This window comes from Citrus clementina, unplaced genomic scaffold, assembly GCF_000493195.1.
Source record: "Citrus clementina cultivar Clemenules unplaced genomic scaffold, Citrus_clementina_v1.0 scaffold_4, whole genome shotgun sequence".
Taxonomy (NCBI): Eukaryota; Viridiplantae; Streptophyta; class Magnoliopsida; order Sapindales; family Rutaceae; genus Citrus; species Citrus x clementina.
Genome location: NW_006262274.1, coordinates 2,980,394 through 2,996,299, shown reverse-complemented (window position 1 = coordinate 2,996,299; position 15,906 = coordinate 2,980,394). Strand labels below are relative to the sequence as shown.

The following is a 15,906-nucleotide window of genomic DNA, read 5'->3' as shown; positions in this document are numbered from 1 at the left end:
TGAGGCGACATTGTTGCAATAAAAGCTGTTTCTGATTCATCCAAAGACTCAGAGCACTCACTGTGATTTTCTTACACCACTGGCCTGCAACCAAGCTATTGGCATTGATCCTTTCAGATCCTAAAAGATAAAAAGAGCTACAGAGCAGAGAAATAGTTTCCAATAATGAACTCAGGGCGGAAAAGGTGAACGGTTCATGAACTATTAGCATATGTATGTACAAAAGATTACAACAAATTCTCTCACTTCTCTCTTCTTCTAAACTTTCATTGGATATCACAAATGCAAGATTTACAGCCAACACACATTCAGCATCCAAGCTGCAGAGTTACAAAATTTTGATTTAGAAACTACCAGAGAAAAAGCAAAACTAAAAAGAAAAAAACCCAAGAAGCACATCTTAGCACGACTAAAATTAACTTCAGTTCTGATCAATAAACAAATCAATATACCTTGGGGACAAAGCAGAACTTCAATCTAGCCACGCTTGCCTCCAAAAAGAATAGGCATCTAGTGCTGAACCGCCAACCAAATTCCAAACTCCCTAATTCTAAGCCCTACATTTTAAACAAGGTAACTACTACTGCCGCCATTGTTCAGCAATCAAGCCATATCATTACAAGCCTCATTGTTCTCATTTGCCCGATCTCATTCTGGAAACTCCAACCAGATATCAATAAAATTAGCAGGCGTATGGATTTTCAGCAATTTGAAATGAGCTGAATGGGCACTATATATATAGATCACATATAAGTTACAATCAATCACAAATCCAACCTATACTAATCGATGTTGCCGTAAACCCTTCCCATAGTGAGGTTGCATCAACCGAACATACAAGCCATTTTTTGCAAGCAAAGAATCATGAGTCCCTTCCTCCACAATACGTCCTCCATTAAGAACTACTATGTTATCAACATGCCTCATCATTGCAGCTCTATGAGCAATCAGAATGGTTGTTTTGTTCCCCATTATCAGTGTATCAAGAGCCTCCTGTACTACTCGACTTGACTCGGACTCAATGGATGAGCTAGCTTCATCCAACAACAAGATAGGTGCATTCTTCAGCACCACTCGGGCAATAGCAATTCTCTGTTTTTGTCCGGGTGTCAGGTCAACACCCCTCATTCCCACATGTGTGTCATAGCCATGAGGCAAGCTGCTGATAAAATGGTGAGCGTTAGCTATTCTAGCAGCCTCTTTCACCTCAGCTTCACTAGCATTATGCCTTGCATATATAATATTTTCCCTGATTGTTGTCGAGAAGATAATAGGTTCCTGCTGAACAAGGCCTAAATGGTTTCTCAACCATCTCAAATTATAAAGCTTCAAATCTCGGCCATCCAGTAGAACCTGACCGGCAACTGGATCATAAAATCTCTCAATCAAAGATATGATAGTACTTTTTCCAGACCCTGAAACTCCAACCACAGCAACAGTTTGTCCCCCATTGACTTTGAGACTGAAATTGCTCAATACCAACACCTCCGGGCGACTTGGGTAACAAAAATCAACATTTTTCAACTCAATGCTTCCATAAACATTAGGGGGCTTCACTGCTGAGCTATCATCTGGATCAATCTTAGGCACGCGGTCTATAATTTCAAATACTGAAATCAGCGATTTGCGCCGCTTGAGTATATATGGAGCCAATCCAAATGGCTCCACAAGTGCAAATGTTGCAAAAGAAAATACCATATACTCCTTGAGAGCAGTAGGTAGATCCATATAGCCATCTCTAACAGATTTGGCAGTGTACCAAAGGAGAAGAGCGTTACAGGCAAATAGAAGAAACTGTGAAAAGCCAAATGCAAACCCAATGGCCATTCCATGAAGAAAACTTTTTGTAAAAATTTTCTTCAGTTGCAATCTATAGAGCTCCATTACCTTGTTGCCGGCACAGAATGCAACCACGGTGTAGATATTTCTAACTGCATCCTCAAGGACTAGCGATGCCTTTCGATGCATCTTTTGGATACCCCTCGAAAATCCAGCAAGCCACAATTTCTGCAATATTCAGTCAATAACAGCTCAGATTTGAAGAAAAGGTTTAGACATCATGAGACTCCTTCAACAAACACCAAAAAAGGAAAAAGCAAAGCCAATTGAAGCAAAACATTTTTTCTTTCCTTTCATTTCAAGGGATAGGTTAAAGGTTGAGTTACAAACAAAATAAGGGAGAAACTACGTCACAAAAGTTTGGCATTCAACTGTTACAAGTTTTCTTTTTTGATCCCAAGTTTATTGTTGCATAAATGAAATTATGCTTTAACTTTGTCTAACACAAAATTTGGAAAGTGAACAAAAATGCTGGAAAATGTAAATAACAACTAGTGACAGTTGTAACATACAGCTGTTCTAAGGGAGGCAGATTCAACAGAAGAATCAAAGCTGAAGACTTACAGAAAGCCATAAAAAGAAAAGAAAAAGAAAAAGATAACCAAAATCAACAATGGTACTGAAATGTTTGTGACTATATCATGTGACTTGCTGAATACATATAATACCATAATGTAACTCCTGCACATCCCAAATCATTTGTTCAAGATGTATGGGAGAATAACAAAATCATAAGCATTTCTATTGATTAATTAATCAGAAAGCACATTTGGAAAAGCCAAATCTTGGTGAAATTACAGAGTATTGCATCAGAAAGCATAGTGACAGTGCAAACCTGAGCAATAGCAGATAAGCTGAGAATTGGCAGGGTTGCCAATGCTACGAGTGCCAATCGCCATTCTAGCAACAAGCCAATAATAACAGCCACAATTACAGCAGCACTGTCCTGTATAAATATTGAAAGACGATTGCTAAAAGCAGCTCGGACAAAAGTAGCATCATTAGCCAGGCGCATGGACAAGGTGTCAGCGCTATTCTCCTCTTCATCAAACCAACCAACTTCATTGCGCAGCATTGCTGTCACATATAAAAGCATACGGGGTAAGAGTGCATGCAACAACTTCTGAATACGAGAAAATTAGAAAATATTCAGGAAGAATATATACCTGAGAACATCATTCTCCTTACTCGTTCAGTCATTTTCTCCCCCATAATACCGAAGTAGAAGTGCTGCAAAAAATTGGCAACAACAGTTACTACACCCATGCAAGCAATTATCAAGCACCATTTGTTAACTTCCTCCCGCAAGTGATGACGTTCTTCAGGTTTATAATAAGCTGTAACTATCAGGCCAATAACATATGCAAGAAGGGGATTGAAAGAACCAAAGATAGCAGCACCGATACTTCCTAAGACAGCATAGAGCCACTCTGCAAAACTAAGCTCTGCCAATCTCCAAAACGATGGTGCTTTCTGATGTTTTGACTCCTCTTCCCTAACTTTGGTTGGAAAGTCATCAGAATGACTATGGGGTCGACTAAAAGTCTGAGAATGAGAACGTTCATTTTTAGGATCAGAAGTCAAGAGGGGTGATATTGGGGATTCAGGGTCTGAACCATTTGATGTTTGTCTATTAGAAGAGTGAACATCAATCTTGGGTAACTCTGGCAGTCTCATTTCAAAACTGTCCTGCCTTCTAATTGATGGTTCCTTATCAGCTGCATCCATGGGCATACCATTTTCCAGCATTTTCTCTGACGGTGGGCTGAGCACTTTAGGCGATTCTTGCGAGTCAAAGGCACCATCTGTCGGTCTATATATACCGACTCTCTGAAGAGAGGGTGATTTTAGCATTTTAGGGGATGATGGCTCTTGGAAGCTATGACTTGCAGAAGAATCCTTTTCAATTTGGAAAGTCGAAGTCTCCTTGTAATTTCTAACAGGCATCCTGGAAATCACTTAACTACATTAGTCAGCAGTAATGGTAGGCATATTCACCATTTAGCAAGTATATGCTCAACTAATGAATCCATTACTCAAGAGACAAGAACAAACTTTGAACCATGACGTTCCAACTGTAGCACACATACCTCCTCGGAAGTTTGGCTGCCTCTTCACATTTAAGAAGCTCTGCATACAGGTCACCCGTGGCCAATAGTTCATCATGTGTGCCCATTTCAAAAAGCCGTCCCTCATCCATCACAGCTATGTAATCAGCATTCCTTATAAGACTTAGTCGCCGAGCTATTATTATAGTTGAACGCCCCAACATGAGCAGATCTAGAGCCTCCTGAACAGCTCTTTCAGCTTCAAAATCAAGCCCACCAGTGACCTCATCAAGAAGGAGAATTGATGGGTTTAAAAGAACTGCTCTAGCTATGGAAAGTTTTATCTTCTGCTCTTCTGTCAAAGCCAATCCAGCCCTACCAACCTAAAATGCATGCACATTAATTTCCAATGAGAAAAGGCCAAGAAGGAAAGAACTCATCAAGATACAACTTTTAAATATCTACCTGTGTCTCATATCCTTTCTCAAGTGAGCTGATAAATGTATGAGCATGAGCTATTTTAGCAGCCTCTTCAATCTGATCCAAAGTAGCATCTCGCCCATAAGCAATATTATCTCTTATACTCAAACTCAGCAAGGCAGGTTCCTGAGTTACCAGTCCTATTTGGCTTCTCAGCCATTCCAGTTTCAGGTTTTTAATGTTCTCTCCATCCAAAAGAACTTCTCCTGCACCAAAAAATGGAAAAAGCGTTGGAATCTGCAAACAGACATAATTGCTAAGATCTTCAGTGGATCTTTAAATATAACACTACATTATGGCCAAATCACCTAATGTAGGATCATAAAACCGCTCCATGAGGGGAATGATACTGCTTTTCCCGGATCCATTTCTGCCAACAAGTGCCACCGCTTTTTTAGCAGGTACAGTGAGGTAAAATCCACTCAAGATAGGGATCTCAGGACGGGAAAGGTAGCTGAAATACACATTCCTAAACTCAATATTTCCATGAACAGATGGCAGCGTGTTTCCATCATGATTAGTAGTAGATGATGATCTGCTTATCATCTCATAAAGTCTATATGCAGCAATTCGGCCTTGGTCAAACGAGTAGAAGTTTGTAGCTGCCTGATTCAACCCACTACAAAAGACATAAGAAATGATAGGTAAGAAAAGAAGAAACTGAAATGCAGACGGGAGAAAAGGGAGAACAAGATGCTTACAGGCCACTTAAAATTACAGCAAACAAAGCCGTAACAATTTCACCTCCATGAGCCTTGTTATGTGTAACTAAGAATCTTCCAACCCAAAGTTGTAAGGCACAAGAGCATATCGCTAGACCATACGTAAATCCAAGTCCAAGTCCTTGCACAAGACTAATCAGAATACCATATCTCAAAGTAGCTTGTAGTGAGGTTGCATAAGAATACTTGGCCAAAGTCTCATTTGTAAATGCATATAAGGTCCTAATATAAGAGACTGCCTGCATTATTTAAAAGACTACTAGTATATTAGAATCACTGTTAAAACTTAGCTTTAACAAATGATGGCAAGCTATTATACGCATTATTACATAAATTCACACCTCAAAGCTCCACACAATTGGGGCCCCCCATGCAAGGAGAATCACAAATTTGAAAATCCATATATTAACAACTAGTTGAGACGACCTCAAAAAATCAAATGTTTATGTTACTTTACAACCAACTACTTTGAAAGACCTTTCAAGTTGAAAAGGGCAGACTGTTTGATTGTCAATTCAACTCTAACACCACCTAGTCATAAGTCATAGAATCTACCATGATGGAAATTAGTAAAATCCAGAAAGTAAGGATGAATATCATAAAATTTCTATGGAAAATGGTTGGATACCAGAACATGTAACTGTACAGATCAAAATTCTACAATAAAATTTAAAGTAGAAGTAAATGGGAAAGAATAAAGGTTTAAACATAATACAACCTACAACTTCTCTTGTTCTACTTCAATCATAAATGTTATTCAAAAAATACATGATACATATTAAATACAAGAGACAAGCAGCTCACTTAGACTATTAGCAAACCAGCCTAGGCTCATTCGAATTTCTGAAAATCCTACATACAGTTGCTGTCAACCAACAAAGGCCAAATTCAATTCAGCACAAGGAAATTCAACCTCTACAACTCCATAAGAACTAATATTGAGAAAATCTTTTAGCATCATCATAAATCTAAGCAAACCAACAAATATAATTACAAGTCTACACTCCCACAACTCCTAAGATCAAATGAAGGAAGGAAGGGAGAAAGGCACCTGTTCAGCAATGCTAGCTGCCTCAGCATATGCATCTTGAATATTCTCAGCAAGCCGATGAAGAAATATATTTGATATACCCCCAGCAGCAACAATAAATGGGCCTGTGCATAATGTTATGAGGGCAATTTGCCAACAGTTAACAAATGCAATAGCAAGACCGCTGAAAAATGTTGCCATGTTATGAATATAATTTCCAACCTGTACCAAAAAATGCCAATTAGAAATTTGGATAGCATTTTCAATTGCAGCAACCCACCAAAAATTAATTAATGATTATATGAGGCAAACATTTACATAAAACGTACCTTTTCACTAAGGGCAGACTGAATAAGCAGCACATCACTCAACACTTGGCTCACAATATCCCCATTATTACCATAAGTATCAAAAAAACTCATGTCTTGGTTAAGTAATACTTGAACATATCTGGACCTGATGACAGCAGTCTGCCGTTCTCCGGTCAAAATCCAACATGAAACCTCTATTACAAAGAATGAGTTAGTATTAAAAGCTGAAAAGAAGCATCACTCATGACACAAAACAAGAATACAATGTAAATACAGAATTAAGATTGAAATTTACCAATCCAACCGGCAGCAAATACACCCCCAGCTATATAAACAATGTACAAAGCAAGCTGCAGAAAACAAAAATGCCACAGTTAAATGAATGTTAGCATACATGTGCAACTTCCAGCTGTCAAAAAAATCACTATATATACTTTGCAGCAAATGGATCCGATCAAAAAGATCCTTGCTCAACACACTTTGCCTCCATATTCTCACAATAAATAACATAGTGCTTTTGAATGTATTATTAAATGGCTAATATTATGGGCACATCCTCATTTCAAGATAGAAATAGGGACAAACAGGCAGATGGTTGCGCAACCAGCAATGGAAACAGATCTAATCAACATAGTATACCTCAGATAACCAAACTTCGACTCCAAAAGCAACTACTAAGCAGTCAACAAATTTAGGAACGGGAAAACCCCAAATATACTTAAGGTTTAACATTTTTGGTTCTCATTCCTTTTCCCACACTAATAACTAATACCCTCAAACAATTAATTTGAAAAACTGATGGCCAAATCATCTAAGTCTTTCCCCTAACCAGTTGGTGTCAGTCTAAATTCTGTCGGGGTGATACTAATATTAACAAAATAAAATAAAACTTCTCTAAAACATGAGTGGATTTGACCCTGGAAGAAAATTTCATTTGATAAAGACGCATGTTATGAACAAATTACATACCCCAAGATAGAACAGTAGGAGATTCTATAGTATCTTGGGATAAAAAATAAAGAGTATTAACATTTCATTGTCAATTTAGAGCATTAATATTGTCAAATCAACAACAATATGCTTTTGACTTGGAAAGAGTTCTTCATAATCCTCATCAAGTACACAAAATCTCAATGTAATTGTGCAAATCAACCTATTTTTTTCTCATTAAAATGTCAATAGAGACAAAATAAATAGTACGTCAAAGCAGCTCATACAAACTATGAAGAAGCATGCAAATGTATTTAGAGGATATTTACACTATGAAAACTCAAAATAGATATTACAACCATCAATGAATAAATTTCCTGAAGATTTCTAGATAAATTATATCTTCAGGTGCTGCAATATGAATTCAATAGTCATCTTTTTTCCTTTTGTAGTAAAATAAACTTCCAACCATATCTTTCATCTAGTCTACAAATTCACAACTATTTGTCAGACATTATCACCCCAAGATCCGCGTCAACCAGAACAGATCACAGAAGAAGTATAAAGCATATTAAAGCACACCATAATATTTGGTCTGTACATAATTCTAACAAAACCCTGAATTCTGAACAGAAAAACCATTCAAGGCACAACTTCATCCATATCTTTTCATTAAATCTCAAGAACTTTAAAATTAAAGTCAAACCCCAGAAGCTTTAAACTAACAACAAAGTCCTCAAAATGCTGTATAACCAAAAAGACACCCAAGCTCTCCAAGAGTATAACTCATTGCACTAGCTTTTACACAACATATCTTGTTAAAGAATCTTCCATCACCGGATACGAACCGAAACTATTAAAACACTAACAGTCACCTAAACTGGACCCAAACTAAAAACCTAATCAACAGTTCTTGCTTCCTCAGCTGAGAAACACAAAAAACTTCCAGTTCATAAATTTTCTACAATCTCCACGATCAAACAGAAAAGAGATCCCCTATAACAAGAACTATACTGCAATAACTCAAAATATTTGTTTGTTACGAGCTTCATACATTTACCAAATTACTGCATATTCAGCTGAACTCATCAAAAAGACCAAAAATACCTCACCTCTTTGAACCTATCGTACTGCTGCTCCGAGCTTGCCGAATCCATATTGAGTACTTGAATGACTTTAGCGAAGTAATGCAAGTAAACAACGAGGGCCGTCCCATGAGCCGCAGCTGCAAGCGAGCCGATGATCATGAGCACCCAGTCAAGCCGGTCAGCGCACGCGAACAGCCTAGAGAACGGCACGGCTGCAGGCGGCGGCTCCATCTCCTCCGCCTCTTCCATCTCCTCAGCTTCCTCCGCCTGCGCAGCAGCAGCCGCCGCCGCCGACTCCGCACTCGGGTCCAAGTAAGGAGACGGGGACTCCGGCGGCTCAGACACCTCCGACACCGGCGTTAACGGCTGTATATGCGGCGGGGACAACCCGAACAATCCCCTCGATATCATCATCTTTGCTTAAAATTTATCAAAACCCTAGCTGAAGCTCTCTCCCTCTTATGTCTCTCTCCCTCTAAATTTAGCAGATCCGCTAAATTTAGAGGAAATAATAAAATTTCTGAAGACAAAAATGATTCAATGTTTGTGCTTGCTCTTGCTTTCTTGTGTTCTCAGAAAGTGAAGATTGAATTTTGACGGTGACTGGGTCAAAGAAAAAGGCTGTGTGAGGGGAAGGGAAATGATCGGGTCACCCTCAGTCACATGAAATGAAATTGAAACGGAACAACAACAACAACAACAACAACAACTGGAAGTGCTTTTGCTGCTTCCTCACCTTTTGATTCCAGATTTTGTTGCCGTTAAAAATGTTTTGTATCTGTTTTTGTTTTCATTGGCGGAGGTTTTTGTTTAGGTTAACGGTCAAAAGCCGGCGAGGAGTTCCTCCTGCACGAGATTTTATTTCTTTGAAGTGTACAATGCAACATGACTAAGGGCGTGTTTGGCACTAACAAAATATCCTCTCTCTTTTTTTAATCTTTTTAATATTCAAAATAACTTTTTGAATATTTAAAAAAAAGATATTATCATTTTTTCATCAAAGATATTATGATATATTATGTCAGTACCACGGTTTGGTAAAACCATCAGTTTATCACTAAACGTTTAAACTGTTAGTATTTTCTCACCATTCCGTTAAAATTCAATTAATATGTAACAAAAAATTCATAAAATGTCAATTTTATCTCTGGAGTATAAAAGACGATTTTGCCCTTTAAGAAGGAAGAACAGCAAATGATGATTTAATTACAAAATTCATAAAAGGTTAATTACATGGTCTTTTAAAAGGTCAATTTTATAAAATTCATAAAGAATAATTTTTGTCCTTTAAAAAGGAAGAACAACAAATGATGATTTAATTACAAAATTTATAAAAAGTTAATTACATAGTCTTTTACGTTCCAGGGATAAAATTGACTTTTTATGAATTTTCCGTTATATATTAACTGAGTTTTAACGGAATTGTGGGAAAATACTAACAGTTTAAACGTTTAGTGGTAAATTGATGGTTTTACCAAACTATGGTACTGACATGATGTGTCAGAATACCTTTGATAGAAAAATAATAATATCCCTATTAAAAAACATACTTCTCAGGTTTGAAAATACATCACGTTCTCCTTGAAAGATATTTAATCGAAAAAATATCTAATTTATTATTGCAAAAATATTTAATAAAATTAAAATATTTCTTTAAAAAAATGATTTGAAATAAAATATGTGTTCAATTTTTTTTAAGGAGGTTTTATCAGAAAAGCAATTCAAAAATATTTTGCCAAACGCGGCTCAAAATTTGAAAGCGAAAAACAACGAGGCAAAGTAGTAATTTCCAGAAGAGGGGTCGTAAACAGCTGTGTGAGGGACAGTGAAATTACGAGAACAGCCTCTGAAGAGTTTGGTGGGGTTGACACGTGGGGGAATTTTGGTGGTGCGGTGGGTGAGGTTAGTGTGGCTCGAGCGATGGGAAAAGGATAAAATTAAAAGGATATTTTTTATTTTTTAATATTTTTTAAGCAGACATCATTGAGTGAGCAAGCCTTTTTGCTTGTGCCAGTCCATTTGATCTGTTCCTTCCCATTTGTTTTGCCTTTTTTAGGCCGCGTTTGGTGAATTTTTTTTCCTTTAATTTTTTTTTTCTTGGGGTTTAATAATTGATTTAAAACATACAACAAAATTGAAAAAATAAAAAATAAAAAGATGTATTTTCTTTGTAACATGCACATGTTGCTCAAATATAGTAAACCAACAAACAACAATAATCCGAATTAGATTACAGGTTAGATCCAGCAAAAGGAATTCAACAATGGATGGCTTAATTTGACTTTATTGTTTTGAGATTAAAAGATAAAATTCAGTTGCTTTTGGATAAAAATACTTTCGAAGACTAGATTTATGAATCAATATTGGTTATAAATTCTTGACTCATCTAATTGCCAACGACTAACATAGACTCGACATAAATTATCGTGATGACTCTTAACATTGGTCCCACGTATAATGCTTGTATATTTGGCATGTGTCACATTTCATTCTTTAAATAGTGAAAATGTTCAAGCTTACTGGTCAAATCTTAGCATAAAGAGTCTAGCTTATGACAACAACATTTGACAATGAAACTTCCTTTTTGATATGGGTTTGTATTTTGCCGGATCTTCTTAAAAAACTTCAATTATTGTTTGATCAATGCTAGTTTTTTTTTTTTATTTCTGTGTGAATTTTATTGAAACCTCAAGAAATTTTGTGATTCAAAAGCGTAGTTAAAGATTTGTTTGATCAAAACCTAATCCAATTCAATCCAAAAATTATTTTTTTGATCCGTCAATATAACAAATGACATATTTATGATTTTTAAATTAATAGAAACTTTGGAGTTAATTTTACCTTTAACCCTCGTTAGGAAAAATTTTTAATTAACTAGTTTTGTGTTCATTTGTAATATTAACTCTAATAGAAATATAAAAATGCTTTTAGAAAATATTTGATGATTATGGGAAATTAATTGGTGGGTTAAGTAGTTGCTCACCAAGAATTTATATATATAAGAAAACTTATTACAATTGCATACAATATTATATAGGAGTGATTATGAATTTCATTTAACATTCCGACTTTTAGATTTGGTCGGCAATCGATTGCACTCAATTGAGATGCAAATATATTCAAAATTTAAAGGTTAATGTAATTTTTCTCCTTGACTTCAAAAAGAATAAAATTGTATTCTTGTATATATGGCATAATATCACATTTATAAAAATGATGTACAAAATGCATATGAGTAATCAGCTACCATACAATTTTTTAAGATAATGCCATATATCTTATGTCGCTTTAGAGTACATATGTAACAATAAGATAGGAAGCAACTTTGTGAACATAATATAGTTGATAATCTATTTTTTTCCTAGGTGTTTTTGATTTTAAGTCAAAGAGGAACATTTGCTGGACCAATTAATTAAGCTTTACAGTAGTTAGTGAATCACTTAAAAGTTAAATAAATTTGACCAACAAAAATAGATAGAAACAACAACTCGACTACATGCTGGTTAGTCAAAAACATCTTAATCCCAAGAAAGGACACAACACATTGCTAGTGGATTTATCAAAATCATACTAAAATGGAAACTCGCAACGAAGACAAATTTATTTGAATTAAATTATTATGGGGAGGATTAAATAAAATTTTATAAAACACATTAAAAAGGCAAAATAAAAATAAATAAAAAGAAGCAAAAGAAGGTGGGATCCATGCCCCCACAATCAAATAACAACATATTTAGGGTTCGAGCGGGTTCAAGCCCTATAATTGAGTGGGAGAGCCCTTACATTTACAATGTTGAGTGTAAGTGTTCAAGCCCCCATAAAAATATTTATGGGATTTATTTATAATCCTCTCTTAATTATCAAATAATTGAGTGGAGTTAGTTTATTTCTTACAAAATGTGAGTGAAGTAGACAGCCCTCGAATATTTGAGAGAATTTGAAGAATTTGGGCGGCTCTTCAGAGGAGTAGGACAACCCTCAAATATTTAAGAGGGTTTGAAGAATTTAGACAACGCTTCAAATGAGTACATGCCATAAAAAATATCCCAATTATAAAATCTATTTATAAATATTAATTATAATTCCTACAGTCCTATATAACTATATAACAGTATTAAAAAAAAAAATAACGACCTATATAGGACTAGGCAATGTGATGGCCCCGCGCCATTTGACATCTAAAGGCTGAAACGCGCGTTTAATTTTAACGGATAAGCAGGGCCCATGAACAGGCAAAGTTAAAGATAAGGCCTCTTCTTCTACGAGTCCGCAACAATCAATCAAATATCAACACCGACTCTTATTTTTTTTCATACACAGCCCGCGGTTTTTAAACTCAACAATGGCGTCTCTGCAACACTCTCCCTCCTCCTCCATTCATCAAACGTCGTTTCTCAACTCTCTTCCTCAGGTAATTGATAATATTGTGTAAATGTGTTAAATGTGACGTGGGATATTAATCTTATATCGAATTTCCAGCTGGGAGTACAAAAGTACGGTGGTGTTTTGCCTGCAGTATGTAGAAGAGGCATTTCGCTTATTGTAAAAGCTGAACATGCATCAATGGCTTCCTCTGCAAATTCTCTAGGTGGGTTTTCCTTCTTTTTTTCTTTTTTGTTTTTTTTCAATGTCTTTAGATTTATCATTAATGCAATGCACATTGTTAGAACCCTAATGAACGGTGACAAAATAGACAATGATGGTTGGGTTATTTGCAATCTAAGGCTGAATGGTTGATATGTTGCATAATTTTATTGGAATTAGAAGCTTTATTATCTCAGAATTTTTTTTTGGGATAAAAGAAACAAGGGTTTCAAGACACATAAGAAAGTCAGTCATGACAATTAAGTTTTAAAAATGAGGAGAGAAACTCTTAGCCTATTGATTAACAGATTCTGGATAAATATTATTTTAAAATATTTCACTTCCAAACTTTTACAGATAAATGTGGAAGACGCCAAATGATTGCTGTTGGAGTCATTGCCCCTTGGGTTTCTCTTGTGAACCAAACTCCCCCCTCATGTAAGCATTATTATTTTTCCTTGATGCATCGAACATCCCTTTTTGTTTCTTTATTAAACTACTTAGATTTCCTTTATGTTTTTTAAGTTTGAGCTCAAGCAGCATTGAAAGCAATGCCACCTGCTAATTATGCAGTGCGTTGGTTTCTTGAATAATACTGGCTGATATCTTAAGAAGACACCCTTGATATGGTTCAGTTGCTGCAGAAAGTAAAAAGGGATTTCTGTCAGTCACAGACAAGAAGGACGGCTATTCATTTGTCTATCCATTCGGATGGCAGGTATTGCATATTTTCTATCCAGTAGTCTTTCATGAATTTTGTTTTCACTTGATCCTTCAAATGTACCACATATTATATTAGTAGGACGATTGATTTCTAATTTCTTCTTATTTTTCTTGGGAGTCTATAGGAAGTAATCATTGAAGGTCAAGATAAGGTATTCAAAGACGTCATTGAGCCATTAGAGAGTGTCAGTGTAAATCTAATCCCAACCGGTAAACAGGATATTCGAGACTTTGGCCCTCCCCAAGAGGTTTGCTCCATATTCTCTAGCGCCATCTTTTTTATACATAATAAAACAGAGATTTATGATCCTTTTTATGCTCTGTTGGTTCATAAAATTTCTAAGAATGCCTTAATCTGTCACTTATTGGTTAATGATTACAGGTTGCAGAGACTTTAATCAAAAAGTTTTTGGCCCCTCCTACGCAGAAAACAAAGATAATTGCTGCTTCAGAGGTTTGATACCCTAAATTTTTTATCACAGCATAACATATAGTTTTTTTCGACTTCTACAACTTGGCATAAAAATTTGAAGCAATGCACAACTTTAAAAAACAATAGAGATATTAAGAAAATAAACCGGTGTTCATTATGAAACAAAAATTTTCCTGTCAATTCTAGAAGCAGAGAAGAGCTACATGCACTAAATAAAGTACAAAAAAGTAACATTTTACTTCAGTTTATATTAATATACCCAACTTTTGTATGCATGCCACAGAATGATGTTGATGGGAAAGCTTATTACGCATTTGAGTTCACTGCCCAAGCGCCCAACTACATCCGTCATGCTCTTGGGGTAGTCACTGTTGGCAATGGTATGAAACTTATTACGACATGTGAATTTGAAGTGCATCATTTTAGTTTTTTAGCAAGATCACTATAGAAAGCTGTTCAACTGATAGAAACTGTGATTGTAAATGGTCCTAACTGAGATTTTTTATATAATGTCTTATTTAGAAACCACAACGATGAGCCCATCTCTTCTTTAGTGAAGTTACAAATTCATGTGACAAGAATGCCTTGTCTGTTAAAAATAAACCTTGAATACCTAAAACCAGTGGATGCAGATTATCATTACTAGCATCCAGGGATAGCTAGTAATCTACTATGAAACTTTTCTTCTTAATGATATTTGCTTCCGTATGACAGGTAAGTTCTACACCTTGACAACAGGGGCCAATGAGAGAAGATGGGGGAAGATGAAAGATAGATTGCAAACAGTCATTGAATCCTTTAAAATTTCCAATGTTTGATCTGTTTGTCCAGCTTTTACCTACCAAACCAGGGACATCAAGCTCTAAACAGCAAGCACCATTGTGCATTTTCCAGAGTTATGAGGCTTAATTGTTACATGCAAAGGGAACCTAGAGCATCAATAGGGGGATGATTATCATGCCAAGGACTTCTCAAGCAAAAATACCATTTCAGTTCATATCTTATATACTTGTTTATGCCTTAATTAACTTGTGAAGCAATTTTTAATTCCTCTGTGTATAACTTGTGAATCTCAAAAGTTGCAACTATCTTCACATAATGGTCTAAATTTTCTGAACTTAAAAGTAAAGCTTGGTCTAAATTTTCTGAACTTAATAGTAAAGCTTACCATCCGAAGGAGTTTAATCAAGAAACAAAGAGATGATCTGGTGGAAAAACAAGCAGTAAACCGAAATAAAGCAAAAGCTACTTGTTAGAGCTGTCTTTGATTGCGATGCCATGCATCATGTAGGACAGTAGGAGCGTTAGTTCTTCCTCAGGAAGACATTTGTTAGAGCCGTCTCCTGACTTTCTGTCGATATCTTCTGCAGCTACAGAACTTATAATATTCACAAAATATAGACTATGAAGAACATTTATATGTGTAGATGTATGTTTCAATATATATATATATATATATATAGTAGTTTTCCAATCAGGGATTTCTGACTTTAATAAAGTCAGGGATTAGCTAAAAGACAAAATAAACACATACTCCAATGCATTGTATTTTATGATGTAGTGTAGTAAAATCTAAATTTTTTTGTCTTTTAGCTAATCCCTGATTGGAAAACTACTATATATATATATCTGTGTGTGTGTGTGCGTGCGTGTGCGCGCGTGTGTGTGTAGATGTATGATTAGCACATAGTTAATTCTACTTGCATGTGTGTGCGCGC

General features: G+C 35.8%; 2 protein-coding genes across 4 annotated transcripts; one reads left to right on the top strand and one right to left on the bottom strand.

Moving 5' to 3' along the window:
* Positions 1–13: 13 nt before the first annotated feature.
* Positions 14–9,311, bottom strand: LOC18045519 (ABC transporter B family member 20). 3 transcript variants are annotated; one of them, XR_002906102.1, is made up of 12 exons: positions 8,473–9,311; positions 6,726–6,780; positions 6,449–6,624; positions 6,141–6,341; positions 5,069–5,328; positions 4,676–4,986; positions 4,353–4,573; positions 3,930–4,270; positions 3,006–3,787; positions 2,675–2,916; positions 453–2,007; positions 14–320 (listed from the first exon to the last, which is right to left on the bottom strand). XR_002906102.1 is itself a non-coding variant. In XM_006436007.2 (11 exons), exons 1-11 carry the CDS (start codon positions 8,860–8,862, stop codon positions 778–780), a joined length of 4,209 nt encoding a protein of 1,402 aa, XP_006436070.1. In that variant the 5' UTR covers positions 8,863–9,311; the 3' UTR covers positions 14–777. The 3 variants fall into 3 exon arrangements, 2 of the variants coding, with proteins under 2 accessions (XP_006436070.1, XP_024042459.1); XM_006436007.2 differs by having other exon boundaries at positions 14–2,007; XM_024186691.1 differs by lacking the exons at positions 6,449–6,624; positions 6,726–6,780; positions 8,473–9,311 and having other exon boundaries at positions 14–2,007; positions 5,069–5,345; positions 6,141–6,229.
* Positions 9,312–12,721: 3,410 nt separating this feature from the next.
* Positions 12,722–15,305, top strand: LOC18045518 (psbP-like protein 1, chloroplastic). The gene is made up of 8 exons (XM_006436006.2): positions 12,722–12,859; positions 12,928–13,036; positions 13,390–13,470; positions 13,668–13,750; positions 13,881–14,003; positions 14,138–14,209; positions 14,472–14,568; positions 14,903–15,305. Exons 1-8 carry the CDS (start codon positions 12,791–12,793, stop codon positions 15,004–15,006), a joined length of 738 nt encoding a protein of 245 aa, XP_006436069.1. The 5' UTR covers positions 12,722–12,790; the 3' UTR covers positions 15,007–15,305.
* Positions 15,306–15,906: the final 601 nt, after the last annotated feature.